The 27,671-nt window shown below is 33.2% G+C and overlaps 2 protein-coding genes, 1 long non-coding RNA gene and 1 pseudogene across 4 annotated transcripts; all 4 read left to right on the top strand.

Annotated features, from left to right (window-relative positions):
* The first annotated feature begins 265 nt into the window (after positions 1-265).
* On the top strand, positions 266-3,389 carry LOC144548668 (F-box/LRR-repeat protein At4g14103-like). The gene is made up of 4 exons (XM_078297383.1): positions 266-418; positions 945-1,932; positions 2,414-2,590; positions 2,930-3,389. The coding sequence occupies exons 2-4, from the start codon at positions 952-954 to the stop codon at positions 3,128-3,130; spliced, it is 1,359 nt and encodes a 452-aa protein (XP_078153509.1). The 5' UTR covers positions 266-418; positions 945-951; the 3' UTR covers positions 3,131-3,389.
* A 4,971-nt stretch (positions 3,390-8,360) lies between these two features.
* Positions 8,361-10,004, top strand: LOC144548575 (phospholipase A1-II 1-like). Its single transcript, XM_078297279.1, has 2 exons — positions 8,361-8,987; positions 9,326-10,004. The coding sequence occupies exons 1-2, from the start codon at positions 8,403-8,405 to the stop codon at positions 9,908-9,910; spliced, it is 1,170 nt and encodes a 389-aa protein (XP_078153405.1). The 5' UTR covers positions 8,361-8,402; the 3' UTR covers positions 9,911-10,004.
* Positions 10,005-13,353: 3,349 nt separating this feature from the next.
* LOC144548379 (phospholipase A1-II 1 pseudogene) lies at positions 13,354-15,093 on the top strand (annotated as a pseudogene). The gene is made up of 3 exons (XR_013509343.1): positions 13,354-13,544; positions 13,725-14,133; positions 14,393-15,093. The product of XR_013509343.1 is annotated as a phospholipase A1-II 1 pseudogene (transcript).
* Positions 15,094-20,174: 5,081 nt separating this feature from the next.
* Positions 20,175-22,967, top strand: LOC144548577 (uncharacterized). The gene is made up of 4 exons (XR_013509392.1): positions 20,175-20,319; positions 21,217-22,067; positions 22,199-22,354; positions 22,464-22,967. It is a non-coding gene; the product is annotated as an uncharacterized LOC144548577 (long non-coding RNA).
* The last annotated feature ends 4,704 nt before the right edge of the window (positions 22,968-27,671 follow it).

Below are 27,671 nucleotides of genomic sequence, written 5' to 3'. Positions count from 1 at the left end.
GGACAAATTTTATATTAAATATGACTTATAAGGACAAACATTTTGTACTAAAATTAAAAGAAATCGATCTATCAGTTGCAGTCTACAATTTGGACAAAAGAAAAAGCCCATTTGTTTAGCCCAGCAGGCCCGTTAAGCAGCTCACACTATTCTCCATTGACAAAAGAAAAAGCCCGTTTCTTTAGCCGAGACGGATCGTATCCAATATCTATCTATCTCACCAGTCACAGTCACCACTCACCACTCACCACCCTCTCGAATTCTACTTCGCCTCTCTCTTTTTTTGAAAACCCTCTCTAGAAACCCTATACCTCTCGTTAAAGCAAACAAAAGTAAATTGATTGGTGAATCGTGCGGTCGCCAGACCGAGGAAAGGCGCTAGATTGAGACCCTCCTTTGCTTGATTCTCTTGATTCTGGTATGAGTCCTTTTCTATTTCTAAGTTTTGGTTGATTTTGGGTAAGCCATGAATAGCTGACTTGAAGCTTGGAAGGGATGGGAGGGGAGATACAGAGAGTAGGCTTATTGAACTTTGGTTTCTCTAGTACATTAATTATATTTGCTTAGTCTGGTCTCATAATTTCTGACCAATTTTTTACTGGTATTATAAAAAAAAGGCTGCTGCAAATGTCAATTTGCTTAGTGTATAGTTGGTGTCAAAAGCAATTAATAGAAGAAAAAAAATACAAATTGAAAAAAAGCATCTAATAGAACAAAATTAGATCACAAATACTCCTTTGTTTTTCATACTTGGGATATTTTCTTTAATGGTAACTATGATTGTGGTTGGGAAAGGTGGGAAATTGGATCACTGTTGTACTTTTAACATTTGGGATATATATAACTTCCTTTTTAATTATGATATGTTCATCTTAATTCTTTAAATTTGGGAAGCGATTAACTCTTTGCAACTCATTAAAGTTTGAATATCTGCTTTTGTTAAGGTGAAAGATGATGAATATCAATTGTGGTGGTAGGGAGGAGACATGCATCTTGTTTGATGAACAAAACGGAATTGATAGGATGAGTAGCTTACCTGATGATATTTGCAAGTATATCCTATCTTTTCTTAGTACAAGAGAGGCCGTGCAGACATGCATCCTGTCTAAAAAATGGATAAACACATGGGCTTCTGTGTCGGATCTGAAATTTGACATCAATGAGTTCATTGATGATGACATGGAAGAGCTCGAATTGGTAGAGAATTCAGAAGACATGGCTGTAGAATTAGTGACCAAATTCGAACTACTTGTGAAAAGTGTGTTGGAGAAACGAGAGATATCGTGTGTTAACACGTTTCAACTTTGGTTGGATCTTGGGGTTTTCTGGCCTTGCACACAAGTTGTTCCCGATTGTATTTGTGATGCGATGAAGTTGAAGCCTCGTGAGTTCTCAGTCAAACTGCGTTCATGGGAAAATCTTAATTTAAACACTGACCTTATTTTCACTTGTGCATCACTAATACATCTCCAGTTGCATCTCTGTTCATTGCATGATCGTTTTGTAGCTATGGAACCCAACTCAATAAACCTCCCTTGCCTCAAAACCCTTAACCTTTATGGTGTTATAATGAGTGATGACTCTTTGAAGAAGCTTTTGTTGGGGTGCCATGTGCTTGAAGAATTAGTGCTAGAAAGATTTTATATAGAAGGCATCATTAAAATATGTTCCAACACTTTGAAGATGTTGGTTCTTTGTAATGATTATGATGCAATGAGATTGCAGATTTCCACACCTAATCTCATGTTTTTGGTTATTTCTATGGATACGTGCGAAATTATGTTGCTAAAGATGCCAGAGCTAGTTTGTGCCTTCATCAATATTCCTGGTTGGTGTGATCAAGATATATATCTTACTATGGGACCTAAGCTTATTCACAACCTTTCAAATGTCAAAAGCTTACACCTTCAATTGCATTGCCCCAAGGGAAAGGTAATTTCTTTTTGCAATATATTTGAAACAAAAATCTACAGTTCTTCTACTTTTACATATACTCTTGTTGACCTTATTTAGGTACTTCAGAATTAAACAATGCCCTGCTCCTTTTATATGCACTCCAATTTATACCCGAGGCCAATACAAAAACTAATTGTTTATTAGGACATTGATTACTAACTCGCAGCCTATGAGTGTTTTTTTTCTCACATGCTACAACAAAATTAAAATAACATCGTTTTCAATTGATTGGGTTTTGATGTTGTCTGCCCGTGTGCACAATGGATTTTTGTTTTCAATTGTAATTTCAAGTATACATGATATTTGTTTGTGGTTCTTGGAGTAAACACATCCTATGACTATAATAAGCATCTAGAGTTCTCATTTGTAATTAGCTTTGTGATTTTCTGTTTTTTTTTTTGTTTTTGTTTTTGTTTTCTCTAGAACATAGTTTTTATATACTTTGTAATGAAAATAGGTACAGAAGAAGGATTTTTCTAATTGTCCGGTCTTCAACAACTTAAAGCACCTGAAACTTTTTATGACTCCGGTTTTCTATATCATTGAGAAGAGTTGGGGTTTCTATGTCTTTGATCTTGTGCCATTTTTCCTCCATCAATCCCCTGAATTACAGGAGCTCACTTTACATGGCAATGTAATCTCTCTCTCTCTCTCTCTCTCTTTCTCTCTCTCTCTCTTGGTATTGTTACTGGTACATATTATTCTTCCATGCCTCAATTAAGGGAAGCAGAAAAAAAAGGCAAATGATGAGATGGTAGAAAAAGTCCAAATTTATCAAGAAAAAAATGACAAGCTTCGAGTACTTGTAGTCAATAGATATACTATAAATGAACTAGATTAAGAAGTTAACAAGATAGTCAAGGGCGTGTAATATCAGGTGTTGTTGAGATTAGTTGCCTCAATTAAGCCCTTGTGAAAGGATCTATTATCAATGATATATGTAACTTTGTAACTTGTTTTGTTACTATTGAAGAGAGTGGTCACGGAATTTGTAGAAGAGGAGGCAACTCAGGAGGGACCGAGAGATGCATTAGTCCAGCGGGAGTTCCTTAAGACTGTTATAATTGTAGGTTGTAACAATGATAATGGATTTGTTGATCAGCTAATCAACAAGTTGCTTGTCCATGTTAAGATAATTGGTGAAATTATTGTTGATAACTTAGGGGATCTTTAATGATGACTCAGCTGTATTATTAGCATCATCTAATATGTAATATTTTGTGGATGTTATGGCAAATTTGAAACCATAGTGGGCGGTTCTCTTGGTGTGTTTTGCATATTTGTACTATTTTGTGGGTGTGGATGGAATTTTGGGATGCAGGGGGCTTTAATAGACCAGGTGACTTTTCAAAATCTGATTAAGGATGCTAGTCTGGCTAAGGGAAAAATTATGTCTGTAGTGTAAAAGGTCAGTTTGGGTACTTTTATGAGATGCTCGCTTATGTATCTGATATTCTGATTTGTGTTTGTTTGTTTGTTTGATACATTACCAGTCTGTACATTGAATGCTGTCTAGTATTAATTTATCTTGAGATTATTATAATAATTGTCACTTCCAGCAAGATGTAATGCCGGTACTGGAGAATCTATCCTGCCTCAAGTTTCTCGAACTATGAGGGGTCAAAGTCAAAATTAATCGCAAAATGAGATGTTCAGGAAAAGGCTTCAACCAATTATAGAAAAATTAATTGTTGCTTTTAGAAGTTACCGTGCTAGATGATCGGGAGATAGCTAGAGGCCATGCCCAATCTTAAAGAACAGAACTCCATATTAGGGGATGTAAAGAATTAATTGTCTGTTCCTCAGGGGCTACGACATCTAACCAACCTTCAAGAATTGGAATGGAGGTTGTGCAAACATGTTCCTTCACTTAAATTTAAATAGAGCCATGGACGACATTGCTTAGAATAGGGGATATATATTTTCATCAAATCAAATAGAGTTTTGAAACAAAATAAAACTGCTGTCAAGGACAATATTTCAACACATATAAATAAAACAGTGTTGACGACATTGCTTTGCAACACAGTTTAATTTTAAGTAATTAAATGCTAATTCTGAAAGTGGGATGAAGTAAAATTATTTTGCATTGAAAAAAAAATGTTCTTTGTATTTGTCAGAAAACATCATTGAAAAAAATGTTCTTTCCAAAAGTACCCTTACAGCCTTGGAGAACTCCGAATAAATTCAAATAAATTCCATAAAATCAAGAAAAAAAGCTAACGAACCCCAATAAATTTCTAAAAATCACGAATAAACTCCAATAAATTCAAGAAAATTTATAAACCCAAAATGTCCATATTTTGATACCAAAACCTAAAATACTTCACTGCCTCACTGTAAAATGTCCTATTCCTAGCCCATGTATCTTGTCTCTTGTTTAACTCTAGACTATGGAAAATATTGTGTTCTTTACTCTCGCACTTTATCTATTTAATTACCTCACTGCCTCATCATATTTCTTCCAAATGTGAAACTGATCATAATTATATTTCTACAACTGAATCAATATTATATGATATTTAGAAACCTTCAGGTTTAATATAATATTCATACTTTTTTCATATTATTAAATTTGACTTTTCTAGTCATACCTTTTTCATATCTCCCATTGGAACATGAACCAATTAACGAAAAAAAACCAAAATTTGACAAGTACAAATTTTATATTTTGCTCTGAAAGTTTTTAAAGTGTCACCCATTTGATATTTTATTGTGTTTTTAATATAATAGTGTTATTCATTTGATATTTTATTTTATTTTAAATATAATACTTCATAAATAATATTCTTAAATAGGAAGATTTTTTTTTAAAACGGAATGTCGAAGATTATAAATTTTTTATTATGAAAATTAAAAACTAAAATTTGAAAATGTGAAAAAAAATGTGGATGCATGTGATGGGCTGGAAAAGAGAAAGGAATGAAGAGGTAAAAAATAAGTTGAAGGACTTGTAATAAAAACATTTTCTTACAAAAATAAATTAGAAAGAAGGATATTTTATTTTCGTTTTATATGTCTTTTTATTATAAATGTATAATTGGTGTATTGCAGCAGTGTATATATATCCTTAAAAAATGGAAAAATAATATGTACTATGCAATAAGCAATCAACTCAGGCTGAGGGAAAGGAAGGCAAAATGAATTAGATCCTCATAATTATGGTTTACAAATTTGTAACTTCCCTGATTAAATTGTTGTATTTTTAAAATTCAAATACTTTTTAATAATTAAAGTTATACAAATTATTATTATTATTATCAAAGGTTTAAATAGCGTTTATCGCGTCATAGCGGATTGGTTAAAAAAACAGCACTATGCCCAAATAGCGCGGAATACCGCCATAGCTTTTATGGTATGAAAACGCTATAGTGGCGCTATATTATGGTCTGAAAACGCTATAGCGGCGCTATAACGCCGCTATAGTGCGCTATTTAGAACCTTGATTATTATTATTATTATTATTATTATTATTATTATTATATTCCTCATATTTATTTATTTTATTACAATCATGCTGCTAATTAACTATGAACATACTGTACATATTACTTCTCGTCTGATGCATAGTGATTGTGTAAATTTTAGAATTCCAAATTAAGTTAGCATATTTTGTAGAAGACTGTAAAATGTAATAGATGTTGCAATCTTTGCTCTATTGGGAGCGTGGATAATATATGGGCAGTATTAGTATAGCTCAAAAAAGACTATAAAAGTATAAAGAAAGTAACAAGTTCCTCTTTCTCTTCCTCACACATGAATTTGTCTTGCATGTAATCAGAGGCGGAGTTACTTGAGAGGAATGGGGATCAATTGACCCCAATTAATTTTTAATTTTGTTGTATTTTTATAAGATTTTCTATATAATTTAGAGTAAAATGTTATGTATTCGGTAAAATTGACCCCATTCATAGTATAATTTTTTTATTGATGGACACCCATACTTTGAATTTTTTTATTAATTGACTCCCAATCACCTTTGACCCCAATATTTTCAAAGTCTGGCTCTGCCGTGCACGCAACTATCAATTTGTCAATCACCAGTACTATATGAGTACCAATATCACTAAATCTACACTAAAAGAGAAACTTGAATATTCTATGCGTACCAAAAAAGTTGGATATTCTATGTTTCATACAGTAACATGATATAACTGGTTCACGTGACATGACATGTAATTTTCACTCGAATACAGTCACATCACATGGTATGCAAGTTACGTCATGTAATCGACACACGTGACGTGACGTAACTGATCACGCCGTGGCTAATTTCCTTCTCTAATTATGCTTACACGCAACTATCAACCTGTCAATCACCTTTGAAAGAATTGCATGTTTTTCAGTTTCTCTAACAGGGCCACTTCTCATGGGTCCACAATAACACTTGGCATCCTGCCAGCTGTAGCTCAGATTTATAACTTATTATTTGTTTATTCCAAATATTAATACATTTATTTTTTATATTAAGCGTATACATGATTCAGCTGTTCAAATTAAACACAAGATCGATTCAATCTTTTTTACTTTATAATTCATATATATATAAAATCACTCTTTAATATATTTATTATTTTTCATACATTAAAATTCATGTAAAAACACTTAATAAAATTTAATTAATCAATTGGTTGGGACGAGCAAAATTATTTCATGCTTCGGGCATTATGAAGTCCAAGGTCGTTTTAATTCTTGCAAGCATCTGCAAGTAGTGCATGCATGCTTCCGAATTGGGCTATAGTTATTATTAGGTAATACACGACAAATTGGCTTGGAGTTTGAGACTGTCTGGTTCTTCTGCTTCAATCAATTATGTAATAAGTTGTGTTCATGTCTACCTTCAAAGGTTTGTATATATATATAGCCATAAATTATATTCTATTAAATAATAGGTTGGTTAAAATCTGTTGACTTTGTATGCTATTTTGTTGTATTCCTAAATAAATGATATTATATTGTATAGTAGATTCATTCTGAAAATTATTAAAATGAAAACAACAATATTAGTCGTGTTTTTTATATCTGATTTACTTGTAAGTTTTACTGGATACACCTTATATATATATATATATATATATATACCGCTTTTGGACAACCCTCTCAACAACTAATAGATCCATTGAAAGAACATATAAATTAGTTGAAATAATTGAAATAATGAGCTTCTCTAGACTTATTTCTTCAATTCAATTAAACATTTTTTCAAGATTTATTTCATTTTTTTTATTTTATGTAGTTGGAATCGAAACTTAATTAGGTGGTTCTCCATCAGGAGTAATTATTTATATATGAGGTGTGACTACTTCAATACTAGTGCTTTTAATACTTCGCAAATATATTACCTCTATACACACACACACACACACACACACACACACACACCATACATTGGAATTTATAGGTATTTTTGTAAATTGAACTATAAATCACTGGATTTAAAGTTCAAATAACCGATCCAAACCATTCATCTTGTTCTTCATATATATTCTAAAAAACAGATTATTTAATTAATTAATTAGCTAAAATTGTTTGCTTTTATGCGGAATAAGAATTTATTTGCATGTCCTTTACTAATTATTACATAAAAAAATGCTCTTTTTATTGGTTATTTTGTATTTTATTTATATCGTTGTCTACGACCCTGTACATGTATAATATAACGTAATTTTATATATGTTGTGAATTATGACTTCACATTATTTATTTATCTTTGTCCCAAGTACCGAGTAAAGTGAGAGAAACATAAGATTTAATTTGCAACCAAAAGAATAAAGGAAAGGTACTTAGCAGCTAAAGTAGAGCCGATATGGAGGCAAAGTACTTTTTTCATGTTCTACCTAGAAAGTCTGCAATTATAACTTAATGATTAACATAATGTCAATTTTTATATAACAAATTTATGATATGCCTAAGATTAAATCCCATTATAATAAATTGCTTCAGATCATTATACACAATATATGAAAGGAATTTCTTATGGACATGCAATAGGCCCATATCATTATTTTTTCTTACACCATACTGGCACCGTTATATACATTCTGTGGAATACAAGCACAAGCGACACTGGAACAGGATCTATGCAAAGACCATAACATTTCAACAGCTAGCAAGTCAACTCAATTTTATACAGTAATTACCCACCTAACCCTAAACTAGGATGCTTGGATATATACAATCATCACATGACAACAATTTTTTTTATTTTTTTTATTTTTTTATTATTATTTTTTTTTTCTTATGGTTGTCGGCCGACAACAAAGGTTTATTTACAAAAAATATATTTGTTGGCAATTGCCGACACCAAATATATTGATAAAAAAGATTTATTTACAAAAAATTTCCTACAATAATTACAACTCCCTCTTCTATACAAGCACATGACAACAAACTTAAACCCATAATAAATTACTTCATCTAGCTACGTACAAAACTAGAGAAGAACCATGTACGGCAACATAGCCAAAAGATGGAGAGAGATCAATGGAGAGAACAATTGGGAAGGTCTTCTAGATCCCTTAGACCTAGATCTTCGCCTAAACATAATTAACTACGGTGAGTTATCTCAAGCTACATATGATGCTTTTAACACTGAAAAGAGTTCTTCATACAGGGGTTCGTGCTTCTACAACCGGAGAGATCTCCTCGAAAAGGTTGAACTAAACCCTAATATATACAGAGTCACAAAGTTTCTCTATGCCACATCAAGTGTTCCCGTTCCAGAGGCGTTTATACTCAAACCAATATCTGAGGCGGCATGGAGCAAAGATTCGAACTGGATGGGGTACATGGCTGTGGCGACTGACAAAGGAAAGGAGGTTTTGGGTAGGAGAGATGTGTTGATTGCATGGAGAGGGACTACTCAGACACTCGAATGGATCAATGATTTAGATTTCACATTAGTGTCAGCTGCAGATATTTTGGGGCCCGCACCAGATGGTGGTGATCCGATGGTTCATAGAGGCTGGTTGTCGATATACACGTCAGAAAATGAGCAGTCAAAGTACGACAAAGTGAGCGCAAGAGAGCAGGTACGTATTACGTTTGACTTCCTCTTTTATTTTTTCCTGATATATTTTGAAGGAATAATTGAAAGTACTCATGCTGAATTATCTCATGTCAGTTGTTCTTTCTATACCTATGCTCTGAATAACAAATTCAGATTTTAATAAAACTATAAATTTATGCTAAAATTAACCAGAATTTGTGGCTACTAGAGTGTTTTGTTTATAGAGGTTCATACTAATCTTCATGTATAGATGTAGCAACACACATACATACAAGTAACACAAAAGCAAATACAACCTTGAAGTAGGTTTTAACAGAAATATCATCCTAATAAATATTTTTAATTTTCATGTTGATGTAGGTTTTAACAGAAATACAAAAACTAGTTAACGAGTACAAGGACGAAGAAATTAGCATAACTCTCACAGGTCACAGCCTCGGTGCCTGCCTTGCAACTCTAAGTGCCATCGACATAGCATCAAATCACTCGTACTCCACTGCCATTCCGATCACAGCCATAGTATTTGCGAGCCCTAAGGTTGGCGATTCCACTTTCAAGAATCTCTTTTCTAGCAAGCAAAACCTCAAGCTACTACGAGTGCGTAATGAGCCCGACTTGATTCCAACTTACCCGTTTGTTGGATACACTGAAGCGGGCATAGAATTACTCATAGATACACAAAAATCCCCGTACTTGAAAAGTCCGGGAAATATGACGACGTGGCATAATTTAGAGGGACACATGCATGCAGTTGCTGGTGTACAAGGGAAAAAGGGAGGGCTTCAGCTAGAAGTGGATCGAGATGTAGCACTTGTTAACAAATCAATGGATGCGCTGAAGGACGATTATCAGGTACCGGTTTCTTGGAGAGTTCGGCAGAACAAGGGTATGGTTAAGGGAATAGATGGGCATTGGAAGTTAGTAGAACATGAAGGTGATGATTGATCGATGATCGATGATGATCACGGTTGATAATTCCATATCATACAATGTAGATGGAGCAATATATTTGCGTAAAATGCTTGGTTGTTGTTCTTGCCTATCATGTTTGTTTATGTATTGAAATAACGAAATAATTAAGTGGTTCCATTAATTGTTTGCGTAAAATGCTGGGTTGTACCTTTATTGTAATTTAATTTTCAAAAAAATGTAATTTTGACACCCTGTGTCTACATATCAATAGGAATTTGAAGGCTGGACCTCCATATTTCGTCTCAAAAAAAATTGTTCTTAACTCATACAAGAGGAAAAACCTAAATTAGCAGAGATAAACAAGCACACACTAATAAATAAATGAGCCAGCACTTTATATTTGGTAAACCTTTTAATTGAGCTAGACTAATTTCATCTTAAAATCAAGCATATATTTCAACATCTAAGAAATACATTCTGAGCACGCCCCTCAATTAGTTTAACACAAAAAGCCTTCTAATGTTGTCTAACTTTCATTTTTAGCGTTAATATTCAAATATTTAAAGCTTTATTTATAATATTTTAAAAATATTATTCGCAAGCATTTAAACCTCTATATAAAATAATTTTAAATTCTAAATCTAGATATTTTTAACTCCTAACTACTACGTACTTTTGTCTTCAAGGCAAAAGATGAAAGATTCTTTTCACCCACCTTTTTTTTCTCTGATTATTCTCGTTTATTTTCTCAATGATATGTGATGAATTTTGTGAATCTAAAAATACAAATATTTTTTACTTGACTTTCTCTTTCAAACGAGATCCATGAAAAATAAGTTTCGAGTTACCACTTTAAATCTCTATGACTTTCATTTTTTTTTGCTTCAAAATAATTTAAACCTCTATTTACAAGCTTTCAAATCTTTCGTATAAACCTCATGTACAAGCATATAAGCCTCATTAATAGCACTTCAAATCTCTAGAATAAAGCATATAAACCTCACGTACAAAGAATTTAAACCTCAACAATAACACTTTAAAGCGTATAAACCTCAACAATAACACTGCATATAAAAAGCTCATGTACAAAGCATATAAACCTTATGTACAAAGTTTTGAAAATTTTAATGGTTGTAGACTGAGATTTAAAAACTTGAAAATTTAAAGTCCTCATGAGATTTAAAAAAACAAATGACTTCAAAATTACTCAAAAGTATATTTCTTAATGGATCTTATTTGAAAGATAAAATCAAATAGAAAACGTTTGTATTTTTAGATTCGTAAAATTCATCATGAGTCGTCCGGAAAATGAATTAAAATGATTAGAGAAAAAATAAAAAAAAGAGTGGGTGAAAATAATTTTCCTTTTCTGGCTTGAAGACAAAAGTAATTAAAAGTTAAAACTATATAGAAATGCTTTCAAATAGAGATTTAAATGCTTGCGAGTAACATTTTAAAATATTATAAACATAGTTTTAAATATTTAGATATTAGCGCTAGAAATAGAAGTTAGACAACATTAGAAGGTTTTTTGTTAAACTACTTGGGAGGCGTGTTCGGATATGATGACTCGGAGGACTAGAACATTTCTCTTTAAATTTTTAAGCTTGTAATATTATGGGAGTGTATATATTTTCTCTTCTGTTTTGCGTGATGATTGTATGTTTAATTGAAATAAGTGGAATAATTAAAAAGACTTTTGTCAAGTGTTGAGCGGATTTTGACTATTTTTTATTTAAATTCCCTAATTAACTTATTTTCAAAAGGATTTTTTGATAATAATTTCAACAATATAGATTGCCTAATTGGAGAAGAATTTGACATGGTCAAACTGGGAAAGAGGAGAGACATTCAGACAGAGGTGAAATCGGGCCTGCGGAAGGACTTAATGGGCCGAGAACTAAATGATCATGGCCCTCTCTAATATTGGGCCCGCAGGATCAGAATTAAAGAGGACGACTGGAGCCACGCGACAGAGAAAGAAAAGTTGAGACCGAACAGGGGGACCCAAGATCAGGCTCTCTTTTTAACCGAATTCAGTGAACTAACGAGAACAAATGGAAAGGAGAGAGAGAGAGACCAGCTCGCGCGCTATCACTTGAATGAAGCAAGTTGATTATGTTTCTTAAATTGCAAGGGCTTGCTTTGATGTTCAATCATAGTTGAGTCGTCCTTGAATACTGGAAGAAGCAACTTAATTAAATAGAAGGTAGAACGTTAACAACGCTTGGCAGCAATTATTGAGACCAACATGGCCATTTTGAGTTCTAGCTACCTTGTATATACCAAATAATTACTTCATAAATTGAAACTTCTAATTAGTCATAATTCAGACTATTATCTTATCAACCCTAATAGACAGTATCCGCGATAGATATTGTCGGTATTCCCTCACGGATACTCCCGTCGCTAATAGTAAAAACACTTTTCTATCGGCATACCCTTGCTTTTTACGTACTATCGCGGATACTATCTCATTCTTGTAGTGTTATATGTTGATGAGCATTCTAATTAATCAATTAAGAATTCTAATTTATCTCTATTAATTTTGAGCATTTTACTGGAATTCAATAAATTGACAATATAATAAGCACTTTAGAATTCTGATCAATGAATCAAGTTAATGTGAGAGAGTGGAAAAAAGAAAGGCATTGCCTTCTTTTTTATTTTCATAGTTTTCCCCAATCAGAAATTAAGCAATGAAACACGGAGGACATGACACTAGAAATTAAATAAAGAATTGAAGAGTCTAAATTAAGAGAAATTACATATATATGTCCAAATTAATTACTCTAGCGCCTCTTCATTAATTTTTTTTTTCAGAATAATTAATTCGATAGGTAGTAGAAGGCACGTTACAAAAATACAAATCTTCAAATGAACCCACAGATTAATAATATCACAAATAAATCCATATGTAAAATTTAAAAAATAGAAATAATTAAAATTGAATATATATTTGTCAATTAAGATATGTTAGTTCTGAAAACTAAAAATAATTTAAATGATTGGAAAATCAAGGCAATCACCAAATTTAAAGGACCATGCCGTAAATGTAACATATTTAATAAGGATTAATTATTTGTTCCCAAATATGAACTTACTACTTACAAGTAATAGATTGAAAAAAATAGATAACTAAAGTGTCAATTAAAAAATGAAATCTTTGAAGGTAATGATGTATAGTTTAAGTGATGTAGAATTGGACAATACAAACAAACAAACAAAAAATATTAATTAAAGACCAACTTGATATTGAGTGTGATTAAAGTACTAGTTTGGCAAGTTGGAAAAGCAAAGCAAGGACTAATAAAATATAATACACTGAAATCTTAAAAGAATCTTAAAAGCATAAACTGAAATCAATAGAAATAGAGATGCATTTGTTAATTAATCAAATAATCAAACGTCACTATGTATTGAAAGAATGATAAAGGAAAGAGCAAACCCTGGATTTCAGCACAAAACTTCATATCATGTCTGGAAACCTTTTTGGGAATATAGCTAAAAGGTGGAAGAAGATCAATGGCTATAGCAACTGGAAAAATATGTTGGATCCACTAGACATAGATCTTCGCCGAAGTATAATAAACTATGGAGAGATGGCGCAAGCGGCCTATGATGGTTTCAATCGGGAGAAGCGATCACCTAATCTCGGTGCACCTAGGTACAATATCTAACTATATATTGACCTAAGGCAAATTTAGGTCTTTCATTTACATTGATTTACAATTAATTTTTGTTATGCATTTGCTTCAAAGCTTGACCCCTTTTTTCTCATAATAAATAACAAGTTTACAACAAGAAACTTAATATTGTCCCATATTAAGTTGGTTTTGAATAACAGGTACAGCCACTCGGAGCTGTTAGAAAAGGTACATGTATCTGTGTCTAGTGAATATGAGGTGACGAAGTACTTGTATGCTACATCAAGCATAAACGTTCCCGACGCATTCATGGTGAATAACAGATCAGGTAATAGCTGGAGCAAGGTGTCAAATTGGATCGGGTATGTAGCGGTGGCAACTGATGAGGGCAAGGCATTGCTCGGGCGAAGGGATATCGTGGTTGCTTGGAGGGGAACCCTAGAAGTGTCAGATTGGGTGAACGATATGGATATCACGTTGGTATCTGCTTCTACGCTGCTTGGTCGAGCAATCGATCATAATGAACCACTGGTGCATGGGGGTTTCTTATCGATCTATACATCAGATAATCCCAGTTCCCGCTTCAATAAGCAAAGTGCTAGAGAACAGGTAATTAATTAAATTTTTTTATTATTATTTGCTTAGTTGCTTCTTACTTCTTTTCATACACAAGCGATCTGTTCAAGTAATTAGTCGATTTTCTGGTGAACAATATAGGTCATTTTCAGTACAAATTTTATTTGTTTGATACAAGTGTATAATACTAATATAGTTTATTTGTTTGAACAATATAGGAAAACAATATTGGTCATTTTCAGTAGACATTAGTTAGCTATGACATTTCATTCTTTAAACTACTTTCTATTAGGTTTTGACAGAGATTGGAAGGCTAACTGATAAATACAGTGGGGAGGAAACAAGCATAACTGTAACTGGCCACAGCTTAGGTGCAGCTCTCGCCACGCTAAATTCCATCGATATCATATCAAATCACCTTAACCGATCCAACCACTCTCCTTCCGACACTTGTCCGGTCACAGCCATCGCCTTCGCTAGCCCTCGGGTCGGGAATTCAGATTTCAAGAATATGTATACCCAAATGCCAAACTTAAAACTCCTACGAATTTGTAACGCCTTGGATAGAGTTCCTAAATGTCCACCTCCTATTTCATACTGTGATGTAGGGGTTGAACTGACAATTGATGTAAGTAAATCGCCATACGTGAAGAGTCCGGGAAATGCAATTGTATGGCACAATTTAGAGAACTATTTGCATGGTGTTGCTGGTGTACAGAAAGAAGGATTTAAACTTGAGGTGGAGAGAGATATAGCTCTTGTTAATAAGAGATGTGATTCTTTGAAGGATAAGTATCCAGTGCCTGTAGCTTGGTGGATAAATCAGAATAGAGATATGGTGAAGGGAGCTGATGGTCATTGGAACTTAAATGATTATAACAGGATATATAATGATATGTAACTTTTATATTTAATTGTGTATATATAAGTTCAATTCAGTTGTCAATTTTGAGTTTTTACTCAAAATCTTATATATTCTTTTTCTAAACAATTTTAAACACTGAAGAATTTTATTTTATTCTTCTTTTTTCTGTGAAAACTCCAATATATGTTCTCCTTTTTTGGATCTATATATAGAAATTGTTGTCGGTTCTATTTAACTGAAATTTGCTTTGGTTAAACCTTCAATTTTACTTTACAGTTGGTAATTTGGCTCATGGCCCATACATACATATATCAACTTCTATAATTTATTGCAACTTTTTTTCCTTTGTGTAATAATACATATAATATATTCCCTTGCAAAATCTGTTTGAGAGTCTTTGACTTTTTCTGTCTTTTGACTAAATTCGTAATTTGCATTTATTAGTTGTCGCCATAAAATGTATGCGTATATTTGTATTAATTTATGTCCAATATATTCAGAGAACTAAAAATGTTTATATATTCATCTTCGTTGATTTCCATGCCCAACAAAACAACAGAAAACTGAGCATGTTGGTAATGTAGGCCTTAGCCCAATTTTTAATTGGGCCGGAAAAAGTTGAGCGTAAGATTTATTATATAATAATCATGTTGTAAAATGCGGCCGCATGATCTGCATATGCTTATGCAGTGGTCTTCCGTATACAAAATATCATGCAGTCAAGTTCATGTAATTTTGAATACACTGGCACATATACAGTTCATGCGGACTTGAAAAAAGTCTAAAAATTATTTTGCATTGGAGAAGATTAGAATCTATAACATTTATAATAGGGAAAATTTGTTATTTGTCACTCCAAAATCTTAAAATTTAAAAAATGTCACTCTAAACTTAGTTAATTTTTAATTTTGCCACTCTACATAATTAATGACTAAAATATCCTTCCATCCTCTTCCTCTCCATCTCATTTCTATTTCTGTGTCCTTTTGTTACACGGGCACTGATTTGTTGATTCGAATCTACACTGAATTAATGATTTATACTTCTCTTGAGCAGCTCTGAGTCAACATATAGAAGACAACTGGAACTGATTTAAACAATGCTTCCATAGTTGGATTCGTGGCCTGATGTAAAGTTGTCAAAACGGGAGAGGCAGATATTAAAGCTGTCATTTTCCTCAAGGAAATGGCATAATGTGGATCCAGTGTGTGTTATGCTACGAGCGAGTTTACTCAAATCTTAAAAAAACGAGCAAAGTTTACTTTTCAGGGGCCCCTGTGTAACAAAAGGACACAGAAATAGAAATGGGAAGGAGAGCAAGAGGATGAGAGGGTATTTTAGTTATTGATTATTTATAGTGACAAAATTAAAAATTAACAAAGTTTAGAGTAGTATTAGAATAATTTTTAATTTTAGGATGGCATTTTTCAAATTTTAAAATTTTGGAGTGACAAATAATCAATTTTTTCTTTATAATATGATAAAGAACACAAACTACTAGATTAAACAAGTCTTTAGATACAAATTAGTTTTATTTTATCTATATTTCTTTAACAAAGCATAGTGAAACTGCATATGTATTTCCGTATGCAAATCTGTATATGTAGCCGCATACTACATATGCGGTATGCCGTGGCTTTCCGCATACATGAACAAAACTGCATTTTATAACACTGCATATAATGGAGAAGTCATGAGGTGCTATTGTCATTATTCATTAACCAAAAATATAACAGGATTGGTCATTAAATTAAATTCAAAAGATACTATCAAATCGATGTACAAAAGAATAAATAAACTACAGAATTGAACAAATGCTTTAAAGAAATGGGCATGTTGGTAGAGTTAGGCCTAAACCCTAAGGGATGTTTGAATGAAATGAGAATAGCTAGAATAGAGGATTATTCTAGAATAGGGACTATTTGGAATAGCAATGTGCATTCAAACAACATTTTTGTTATTCGGAATAGTTAGAATAGCTGTTATTTTTTATTCCTTATAAATGTTGGAATAGCTACTATTTAAAAGTGTGAAGAGAGAAAAAAATGTTTCCTTCTCGGATTTCTGCTAATATAGTTCTAAAATTATAAAATTGACACCACTTCTGTTATCTCCACATCGTGAGAATTCATTTGAGATCTCACTTGCTTATCTTTCCTCTTAATTAGCACCTTGTTAATTAATATTATTCTTTATCAGTTACAACTATTCACTATTCGAAATTTACAATCTAAACAATATTTTTATTAATCCGAATAGCACCATTTTTATACTAATATGAAAATCACAATTTATTTTCTATTCTCATTTGCTATTCTTAAATTTCATTATTCTATAGCTATTCTAACTTCTATCCAAACGTACCCATTATAAAGAACTAAAAGTGTTTATTTGCCGCCATCAAATGCTTGAAAGAACTAAATGTGTTTATATATGTTCATCTTAGGTAATTATTTCCAAGCCCAATATATAACACAGAAATTAAAATGGGCATGTTGGTACACTTAGGCCATATTTGGTTGTGGAGTAAGAGGTGGAGTAAAGTCCTTACTCCACGCTTAAGGAGCCAAACGAGGAGTAACATAGGTGGTTTAAGATGGAGTAAGATTTGAGTTAAACCGGAGTAACTTACACTACCTAGAGAGGTGGTTTAGCTTACTCTACCAAACATGATTAACTTACTTCGGTTTAGCTTGGAGTAAGAAATTTAATCCGGTTAAAATTTACTCCACAACCAAACATGACCTTAGGCGTTAAGACTTGTTATACATTTAATGGTAAAGTGATGGGGTGCTATTGAAAGTTAATCATGATGACAGCATGCATCATATCATATATAATTTTGAGGAATAAACTAAATTAACAGGATTGGTAATTGTCATTAACCAAAAGCAAATTCTATGCCTGCAAAAGAAAATTCTTTGTTATTAATATAAGATGCAACAAACAAATATTAAAGAGATAAACATATATGGTCAACGTAAATTTAATCACGTAACCCGATTCGATCTCTCCCTTCAATTTATGCAATGAAAGAAATTACCAATCATTCGGATTTCAGAGCTAGCGCTTGAATTATCATTTCTCTTCTAAAAAAGACTTGTAGAGCTTATATATTATCACACATTTCTATCGTTCCATTATTCATTGAGACCGCTTGATGAATTATATTGTCTGAACTAAATAGCCCAGATTGAGACGGGCTGACCGGGCTTGATCAAAATAGGCAATATTGGACTGACCGCAGCCTGACATGTGTTATCAAGCAATTGTAAAACAAACTTTCAGACTGTAAAACTGGAATCTGAAAATTTTGAAAGTATATATGATCATGTCACGTTCAAGTAAATAAATAAATTTTGACGGCCTAAATTAACTTGTGAGAAAATTTATGTATCTCGAAGAATTTAAAATAAAGTTTGAATAATCCCTCACACGTCATAAATCCTGCGCGTACAGAAGGATATTTAGTTGCTATTACTTGTAGATGCGTAGGCGTCAGTTAATGATAGCGGTCGTCGGCGTGAATTGGTATTCTCTGCATCTTGACTGTCTAATCTTCTTTAAAATTCGTACGAATTAGATTCAAACTAATATTAAAGGATCTTTGAATTATAAGTTGTAATCAAATTGACTCCGTTTAAAATCAGACGATCAAAATACGTTCACTCAAAATTGCTCTTTTGAGTTAATGCAGACAATGTGAACTTCCTTGACGTACATGATGTTCTCTTATGATGGTTTTGGTTTGCCTGCTTTTGCCTTCACGTCATGTTTTCATAACCTCACCTTTCCACTTCGATTAAACGATTTTTACACCAAAATTTTTATTAATATACACACAAAAAACACACAAAAAAAAAACAAATTCTACGACCTGTTTAACAAAATTTTGCAAAATATCCAACCCGTAATTTTATTTTACGGTATTAGACTAATTTTCTGCAAATTAAATACACGGTTTTAGCCCCTCCAAAGCCGCAGAACAAATCCACAATTCCGAAAAAACCGGAAGTTTTTTTTGATATTTTAGGTATTCTTGATTTTTTTTGTTTTTTATTAAACCAATAGAAATCAATAACTAAAAACCAATTTTGATAAAATATTCGATAGCAATCATTTAATCTGACAATTTTGTAAGAATTATTTTTTTTTTCAAAAATAGAAGGAACATAAAATTTATCAAGAAGTGGCTATTGAATCGGAATCAATAACTTAGATTCATAATATTTTTTTATTTTTTCGAATAACACAAATAAATATTTTAATTTTTCTCCTAGCCGCAAAAAATCCGACCCGAAAAATGTTGATCCTAATTATTTTTCGTAGTCTTTCTAATAAATTAAATTACATTGTATATTTCTCTATTTTTAAAAATATATATAAAATGCTTTTAATAATGAAATAAAAAAAAGTATAATAGTTACTATTAAATTAAAAAAAACAGTGAAATTAATTCACGGTTTCATGAAGAAAAAAAATGTAAACCGCAATTTTAATTTCCGATTTTAATAATCCATAGATTTGTTATGCGGTTATGAGAGAGCTAAAATTATAAATTAAATTTGCTGTTTTGAGGTCTAAAACCGTGAATTAAAACTACTTCGATATTTTTTGAAATGTTGTAAGTATGGTGTAGAATTCGATTTTTTTTTCTTTGGATATTAATAAAAATGTCGGATTTTTACTTCTACCACTGGGCTGACTTTCCCTTAAAACTAAAAAGACAAAAAAAGCTTAAAATAAAAACTATTGGAGATAATTAAAAGACCGGCTCCGTTCTTTCTTGTGAATATCATAGAGTTTAGGGGACTTATTCGTGACTTTCCCTTTTGTTCTCTAACAACTCATTTTGGTACCAGTAATTGCTGCAGCTCCATATTATCGCCTCCGTGATTGCAATTTCGTGCCAGAAACCACTCGCCCTTCCTTGTTGTTCCTCAGACCTCCTCTTCTGTTCCCCTTTTAAAGTAGTTTTCAGTCAGGTAATGGTCGATATTAAATTGAGAAATCTGACATTGTATTGGGGTACCCCTTGCATTTCTCCCTGTTCTTCCTTGTGGGTCCTACAGAAATTTATTTATCAAGTTCCTTTGTACTGGATCAGAGAAGGGACCAGTTTGTAATTATGTTGCAAAGACAAGGGCACATTTGTATGAATACTATTCCTTCTTTAACTTTTTGGTTTCTCACTCCAAAACCCTCAACACTGTAGCAGTAGAGAAAGAGAAGGCAGGGAGACGGAGTGCTAAGTTCACTTCATCTCCTCGTCTCTCTCTTCCGCATTCCTCCCAAAGTAGTCAGTTCAGATCCGGTCAGATACGTCAACTGCTTCCCTCGAAGAGAATTTCAAGGTGCTTTTTTACTAAATATTTCTGTGAAACTTTGAATTGTTTATGTTTAGGTAGTAGAATAAAAAGCGGGGAGATGGGAATGAATTCATTTCACTAGAGTTAACTCAAATTTTGAGCTTTAGCACAAATATTAAAGGGGCCTGTGCATTCTACCTCTGCCCGGATTGACCCGGATTCTCATCAGAACTCAAATGGATCTGGATCCAAACTCTGAATTTGAGTTATTTCAGAGGATGCCGAGATATTCCTAGCTTACATGTTTTGTTAACTGGAAATATTAATAAATAACTTGTACAGGACAGTACATCTACCTACCTATTCTAATGGTGGCAAATTGCCGTATCGCCGTATCCGTATCGTATCCAATACGATACCGGTACCCGTATCTATGCAACATAGCTTAAGAGTTTAACCAGAAAGGGGTGGAACTGTAGGTAGTCTATTTGCAATATTACCGTACACTTCCACCCATTTTCTAGTTAGACTCTATGTCACCTCTCTAGTATGGTTGGAACTTTCTTACTACTCATAAAGGGCAAATTAATTCAATCTCTGCCAATAATAACAAATTTCAATCTTATGCTTGTGCTATTTTAACATGATGACCTCTCTAGTATGGTTGGAATTTTTCTACTAATCATAAAGAGCAAATTAATTATTTTGATGATCCAATAACTATTTGTTGCTTTACTGAACTAGTAAACGAATCATTCCACATTTTCCCTGCATTTCTATTATGAGTGATCATAACATTTCCAGTGATCATCTATAACCTAAACCAAATGATTTCTTCCTTGCTTTATTAGTTGCTGCTATTCTCTGCCAATAACCAGTTTCAATCTTATCCTTGTGCTATTTTCTAATAATTGCTAAATAATTTACCAATGCTTTGTCTAGGTCTAAAAGACAATATACGATGGATATTTTTCAGCCCCGAAAGCTTAGTGTTGATCTCACTTTTGAACAAGATTATATAAGCAACTTGCCCCCAAATGTCAAAGAGGAACTTCTTGTGAAACTTCCAATTAAAGAGGCGGTTAGGACATGCATTCTATCAACCAAATGGAAATATGCATGGATGTCAATTCCAAATTTGGTGTTCACAGAAGACTGCACAATCGGAGCTAATTAGGCTGGTTGACCAAGTATTATTAGTGCATCACGGTCCAATTGTACAATTTAAACTCATCAGTAGACATGCGTGTCATGAGGCAATTGGTCGATGGATGCTTATCTTGTCCAGAAATGGAATCAAGAATCTTCATATAAAACTGGGGGATTTTAATAACAGATTCATGATTCCTTCTAGCTTCTTCTCTTGTCTCGCATTAGAACATGTTCATATAGTTTGTGGCGCCATAAATGTTCCTCCATCTTTCCTAGGCTTCAAGTTTCTTCGCACCTTAAGGCTATTCGATCAATTTGATCAATTTAGTTTAACCGGGATTGTTGTAGCAAAACTCATTTCAAGTTGTCCTTTACTTGAGATCTTGGAGCTATCTGACATATCTATCTTTGGTCATTGTGTCATCTGTGCACCGAACCTCAAATGGCTGAGTATCACAGGGTATTTTATGGATCTCTGTTTGGAAACCCCTAAGTTACTTTTTGCAAAGGTTTATCATGGTGGTTTCCGTTCTGAAATTTTATTGAATTCTGTCAATTCAGAATTTCATTGTGATATTTTGCGAGTACTTGGTAACCTTTCTGCGATTGAAGAAATTTAACTATGCTCTAATTTTCTTAGTGTAAGAAATACATACTTGAGAAAAATTTCCATCAATTACCTTAAAAGTAATTAATTCACACTTGTTTAGGTTCTCTATTGCTTGTATTATGCCTTCATGCTAATGATAATCTATTATTCGACTTGTTTTAGTTTTTCACCAAGGGGCCTCAACCAGAGGTGCTCCCGGTACGTTTCTACAAATTGACAGAGCTTCATATCGACTTCTATGACATATACACAACAGTGGTTGCAACTGCTTTTTCTTTATTCAAAAGTTCCCCCAACTTAAAGGTGCTATCTTTAAAGGTGCGTCCTAGAAACCGATCTCTAATTGGCTATCTGCTACTATATTGTTTTGTACAATTAATTTTATCTTAACTAATCACATTTTCACATTGTATTTATCTTTTTCCAGCTTCCAGAGATGAAGTATTTAGATTCATCATCACTTGTTCAATCTTTTTGGGAGGTGGAAGGAATAGAATCTAACATGTTTAGCTGCCTTCAAATTGTGAAGATAACTTATTCTGTTGGATGTCCTAAGCCAATTCTAAAGTTTGCAAAATTCCTTCTGCACCTGTTCTAGAGAAGCTGGTTGTGAGAGAAATTCGCTTTAGAAGAGAAACGAGGTCATTCTTGAAGAAGCTGGCGAGGTTTCCACGGTTATCAAAGATTGCCGAAATTGTCTTTGTTGAATGATTTCCTATGATATAATAGAAAATCTGAAATTGGTCTTTTGTTTAGTGCAGGAAATAGATCAAGAAAACATTCTGACTTTATTTTCTATAACTTTTGTTAGCAATCCAGTGGTATTGACATTTGTTTTGTTGGAGAAGTTATGATTTTCTTGTTGATTTCTATGCTTGTAAAAGCAAATTCTCAGTTATTAATGTAAGATGCAACAAACAAATATCAAGGACCTAAACTTAAAACATATATGGTTCACTTAAATTTAGTCAGGTAACCTGATTCTCTCCCTTCAATTTATGCAATGAAAAATGTTACCATTCATTCAGAGCGCTTGAATTGTCATTTCTCTTCTGAAAAAGGACTTGTAGAGCTTATATATTGCCACACATTCCTATCGTTCCATTATGCATAGTAACTTGTTACTTTACAAAACAGCCAACATTGGGCAGCGCTGGAGTTGAACAAAATAGCACAGATTGAAACGGGCCGACTGGGCTTGAACAAAATAGGCAAGATTGGGCTGGACTAAAAAATGTAAGTCCAATGACATGTTTAAACAAGACTGGTACAAAATACATGCTATTTTTTACAAGCTTTACCTCCAATTTGAAATGTAGCTATTAGTTGACAAACTCTTGAAAACTCCGCTGCTTCTAGGGTGCTCCGCACAGTAGAGAAAAAAAAGGAGATTCGAAGGTGAGAACGAACACGGAGTTTTAAGAGTCGATTTGTGGCCGGTTGCTTCATTTCGCTCCTTCACCTCTTCCTTCTCTCCGTATGCTCGGTTTATTTTGTATGGTCTCAATTGAGCGGATGGTTTCGTTAAGATTTTCGTCGCTTGTTGTCTTGTTCATTCGTATCGACTCTTTGGATTCGATTGAGGGTTTGTAAATTCATTCCACCCTGTAATACCTATTATATCTATATGTGAATAAGGTATATGCTTTTTAGTTGTTGCTGATGATGAGTTGTCTTATTCCTTCTCTCTTTCTTCTTCTTCCTCTTCTCTGAGTGGTGATTGTCCTGATCCGATTAATTCATTTTCTGGTTCTGATTTTGATTTAGTGTCATCTCGGCTAAATGGTGACTGTCCTGGTTCGGTTTGATTTAGTACCCTCTTCTTCCTCCTTTCTGAGTGGTGACTATCCCAATCCGGTTTGATTCAGTGCGTCTCGGCTATGAATTCCTCTAGGCAGTGTCGAATTTGGAAAGAAGAAGAAGCTTCGTCCTTAAGGAAGGGCTCAATGCGGCGTAGTCCGCGAGCTATGCAACTCGAAGAAATTATTGATGTGTCTACATTTACAGAGAAGAAAATCGGAAGGCCCACCTCCTTACAACTCGGGCGCGAATAGACCAATTCGCATTCTCTGACTTCACGTATATTTTATTTTCTGACATAGCAAATTAGATAATTGTACAAGTAGTTCAATGTATAGATTTTAATGTTTTTTAATTTAAACAAAGGAAACTTATGTAATAGCTGCTTTGTAAATCATTGAATCAATGCAACTGCTACGACCTTTCAACCAGAAAAGAAAAAAAAATTGAAATGGAGCTCACCTCCTTACTCCTATATTTCCTCCCTTTCCTCTGCTTCTATTTTAATTTTCTGAAGCATAGTTAGGACTAACAAAATAAAATTGTAGCTCTGAATATTTAAGCCCTGAGCATTTTAAAAAACTAGGTTGAAAGCACATTGAAATTTTAGAAGCAGAACTTGTTGTCCACTTAGGACCAACCCGTGGCTTAATCGGTAACAACTTGATCATTACGGTATCAAACTATTACCGAACTAGTTTGTCTCTAACTCGGTTCAAAATTGACGAATTTGAGATGGACCTAACTCTCCCCAAGTAGCCTGCTCGTGTGAATTTGTGTGAGTTTTATGTTGTATTTTGCGATCATTATCTAATTTATTTTTGGTTACTGCTCTAACAATGTCCACGGGCTACTACGAGCCAGCTCGGCCTTGGCTCGGACTGATTACATGCTAAAGTTTTAGTTCAGCCTCCTAATTCCAGTTCGCTTGACTCCTACAAACCGATTACAAACTGGGTCTAACTCGGTCTGAGCCAGCTTGTTGCCATCCCTACTACATAGTTGAAGTATATATTGTGCCGGTTGAGGAATGGTGAAAAGAAAATGCACAACCTAATTAAACCAATTGTTCATAAACTTAATTTGCTTCCCTACGAATTGAAGCACTTAATATATATGTTGCAATTTGTCTTTTGTGTTGCTATTAAATGTTGCCTAGCAATGAGTACTCATGTTTCTCTTTCTTTCCATGTAGATTTGCTTCCTTCCTATGTCATATATAGTAATGGTAACCTTCTTAATAAGCATTCTCCACAAATTATCTACCTACTATCGTAGCTCTAGAGTAGCCATATATAATAAATTTAACATTGATTTGAAATAGCACTCAATTATTCCAGCAAGCAGGGTAATGCATAATACAAGGGCAAAAAAAAAAAAATCACTTTCAAACATTTAGTTGGTGATATTATATCCCCTTTATTATAGAAACATTTAATCAGAATAAGGTCGAAAATTAAAAATAAATTTGCAAGTTTATTTTTCGGATATATGGTAGAGTACCAATCAAATTTAATGCAATTTAACTATTGTATGGTAGTTCAACCATTAATTTGGAATTGTTGACAAATTCATATCACTAGCTGGATGAACGGTAAAACATTCTCCAAATGTCATCATCTTTTATAGGTATGATAGATCAAATCTCTAATTAATGACAGATTTTGAATTAAAAAAAAATTATGACCGTAAACATTATCAAGATAAAATAATTGTCAAGTGATCAGGGGTGGATCAAAGTGAAGCCAGAATCAATTGTTGCTCTAGATTTTGAAATTTTATGAAAATATATCTTTAAGTCCGGGCTAACTTTGTTTCTCCCTAGAAATTTTTTCTCTCTAAAACTATAATATGTAATTTGGGTTAAACCTAGGGTAAAAATTAGAATAAATTCTTTGAATTTTTATTTGTAATTAGAATTATAAGTCCGAACATTACAAATTACCAAGGTTCTAAATAGCTGTTGTGTATTTTAAGTATAGAATTTTATGCTTGTTTTTATACTCTTCAGACTTTTAGATTTATAAACCTAAATACTCAAAGAAATGTTAGTTGCAAGCGCACAATCTATCATTGTAGTACTTTGGGTATCGATCCACAGGGAAATCGGAAAATACTAGTCTTTCACTCTATTGATTCGTCTCAGATTTGTGCAAGAAAGTAAAGGTTGATTGAGAGTTATTTTGTTCTAACTTCCTAAAGTTTGGATTCAATACCCGGAGGAAAAGTTTTGAAACAATTAAAGTAAAATAGAATCTTGGTTGCTTTCAAGAATTTGGAAGATCTAAGAGCATTCGGTCTACAATCCCTTACTAATTTTATCTTTTCGGTTTTGTTTGAATTCATGTATGATTTGATGAGGTTTCTAACCTAAAGTGTTAAAAATGGTCACTTTTGTGAATTAATAACGTGCCTAGATAGTTTCAGACTTCACCGTCGTTCATTACTCTAGCTATCTAGACCCATTAAGCTCTTGTTAGCTCATTTCAACTAATTATTGATACAAGTATTTTGGTAAGGTGGGTTAATGTTCCTAGAATTTTAGGTATTGTCACAATCCTAAAGGGATATTTAACAATCTTTTGCACACAAAATGCATATCAATACTTAGTCAATCTAGGTGTCCTAAGTAGGGGTTTGACTTCACTTTCGTTCATCACCAAACCCTAACTCTTAATTTCTATAGTTCCGAATATGGATATCAAAGTACAGTCGCTTCTAATCCAAATTCTAAGATATTTGTGTTCATAATTTGATACTCTTCTCTCATCCTAACTTATTTGGATTCTTTGCATTACAAAGAGATTTCAAAGCCGGACTACTTTGATTGCAAGTACTAAACTATGTAATCAACACAAATGATAAATCACAGAAATTAACAATCAAATCCCATAAAACAATCATAATAAAAACAAATAACCGAATAAGATAAAATTAAACAAGTTCATCCATTGACCAAAACCCTTAGAGAGGAAAACTAGCATCTCATGGAGATGCAAGAATTCGACAAAAAAATCATTACAAAGATTTGCATAAAACAAAGAGAAATTAAATAAAGAAATATATTACACCCTTCTCTATATGAAAAACCCTTATTCTTGTCTTCTTCTTGAAATCTTCTTCTTCCTCCTCCTTGAATTGCTTCCTTAATTGCATAATTTTACGCTAAGTATTGGTAGAGAAGAGATTTTGAGAGATAAGATTGATCTTTGCGAAGAGATGCCTTGAATGGGAATGAACCCCCTCTTTTATAGCTGAATACCATACCCAATTTAGAGGCTAGAATGTGGAGTTAGTGGGTGCTATCTTTACATGTTTCTCAGACTGGCATGTCTAATTTTAGTCCCTTGAAATGTGGCCAGCAGTTCCGAAAATAGAAAAACGCATCGAAAATGGGTTTTTAGGCTGTCTGTGACCAAGGTGTATTTACACTATGCTTCTCAAGTTGTAGATCTTTTCACTAGCTTTCTGAAAAGTGGTCTTATGCCCAAAACGGAGTTACGAGTCAAAATCTATGGTTATTTTAAGTTTAGGCTCCAGTTTTGCGTTCTGCTACAGTGCGGCCAGGCCACCCGCACTGGCTGCTACAGTGCATCTGCATTAGGCTCGGACTTTTCCTGTGCGACCAGATTTTGGCCGCATCAAAATTCGTGCGTCTACACGAATTTTGATGCATAGTTTATTATACCTTTTTAAAATTGGCGTGCATCCATAAATCCATCTAACTACTTAGTACAGCTGTATCGCAAACCGTGCGTCTGCACTATATATTTTTCTTCGTTTTTCTTCATTTCCTAGAAGTTAAAACCAAACAAATGCAGTAACTTGATTTTAG

The sequence above is a fragment of the Carex rostrata genome, chromosome 33 (assembly GCF_964058835.1).
Source record: "Carex rostrata chromosome 33, lpCarRost1.2, whole genome shotgun sequence".
Lineage (NCBI taxonomy): Eukaryota > Viridiplantae > Streptophyta > Magnoliopsida > Poales > Cyperaceae > Carex > Carex rostrata.
This window is presented reverse-complemented; position numbering and strand designations above follow the sequence as displayed.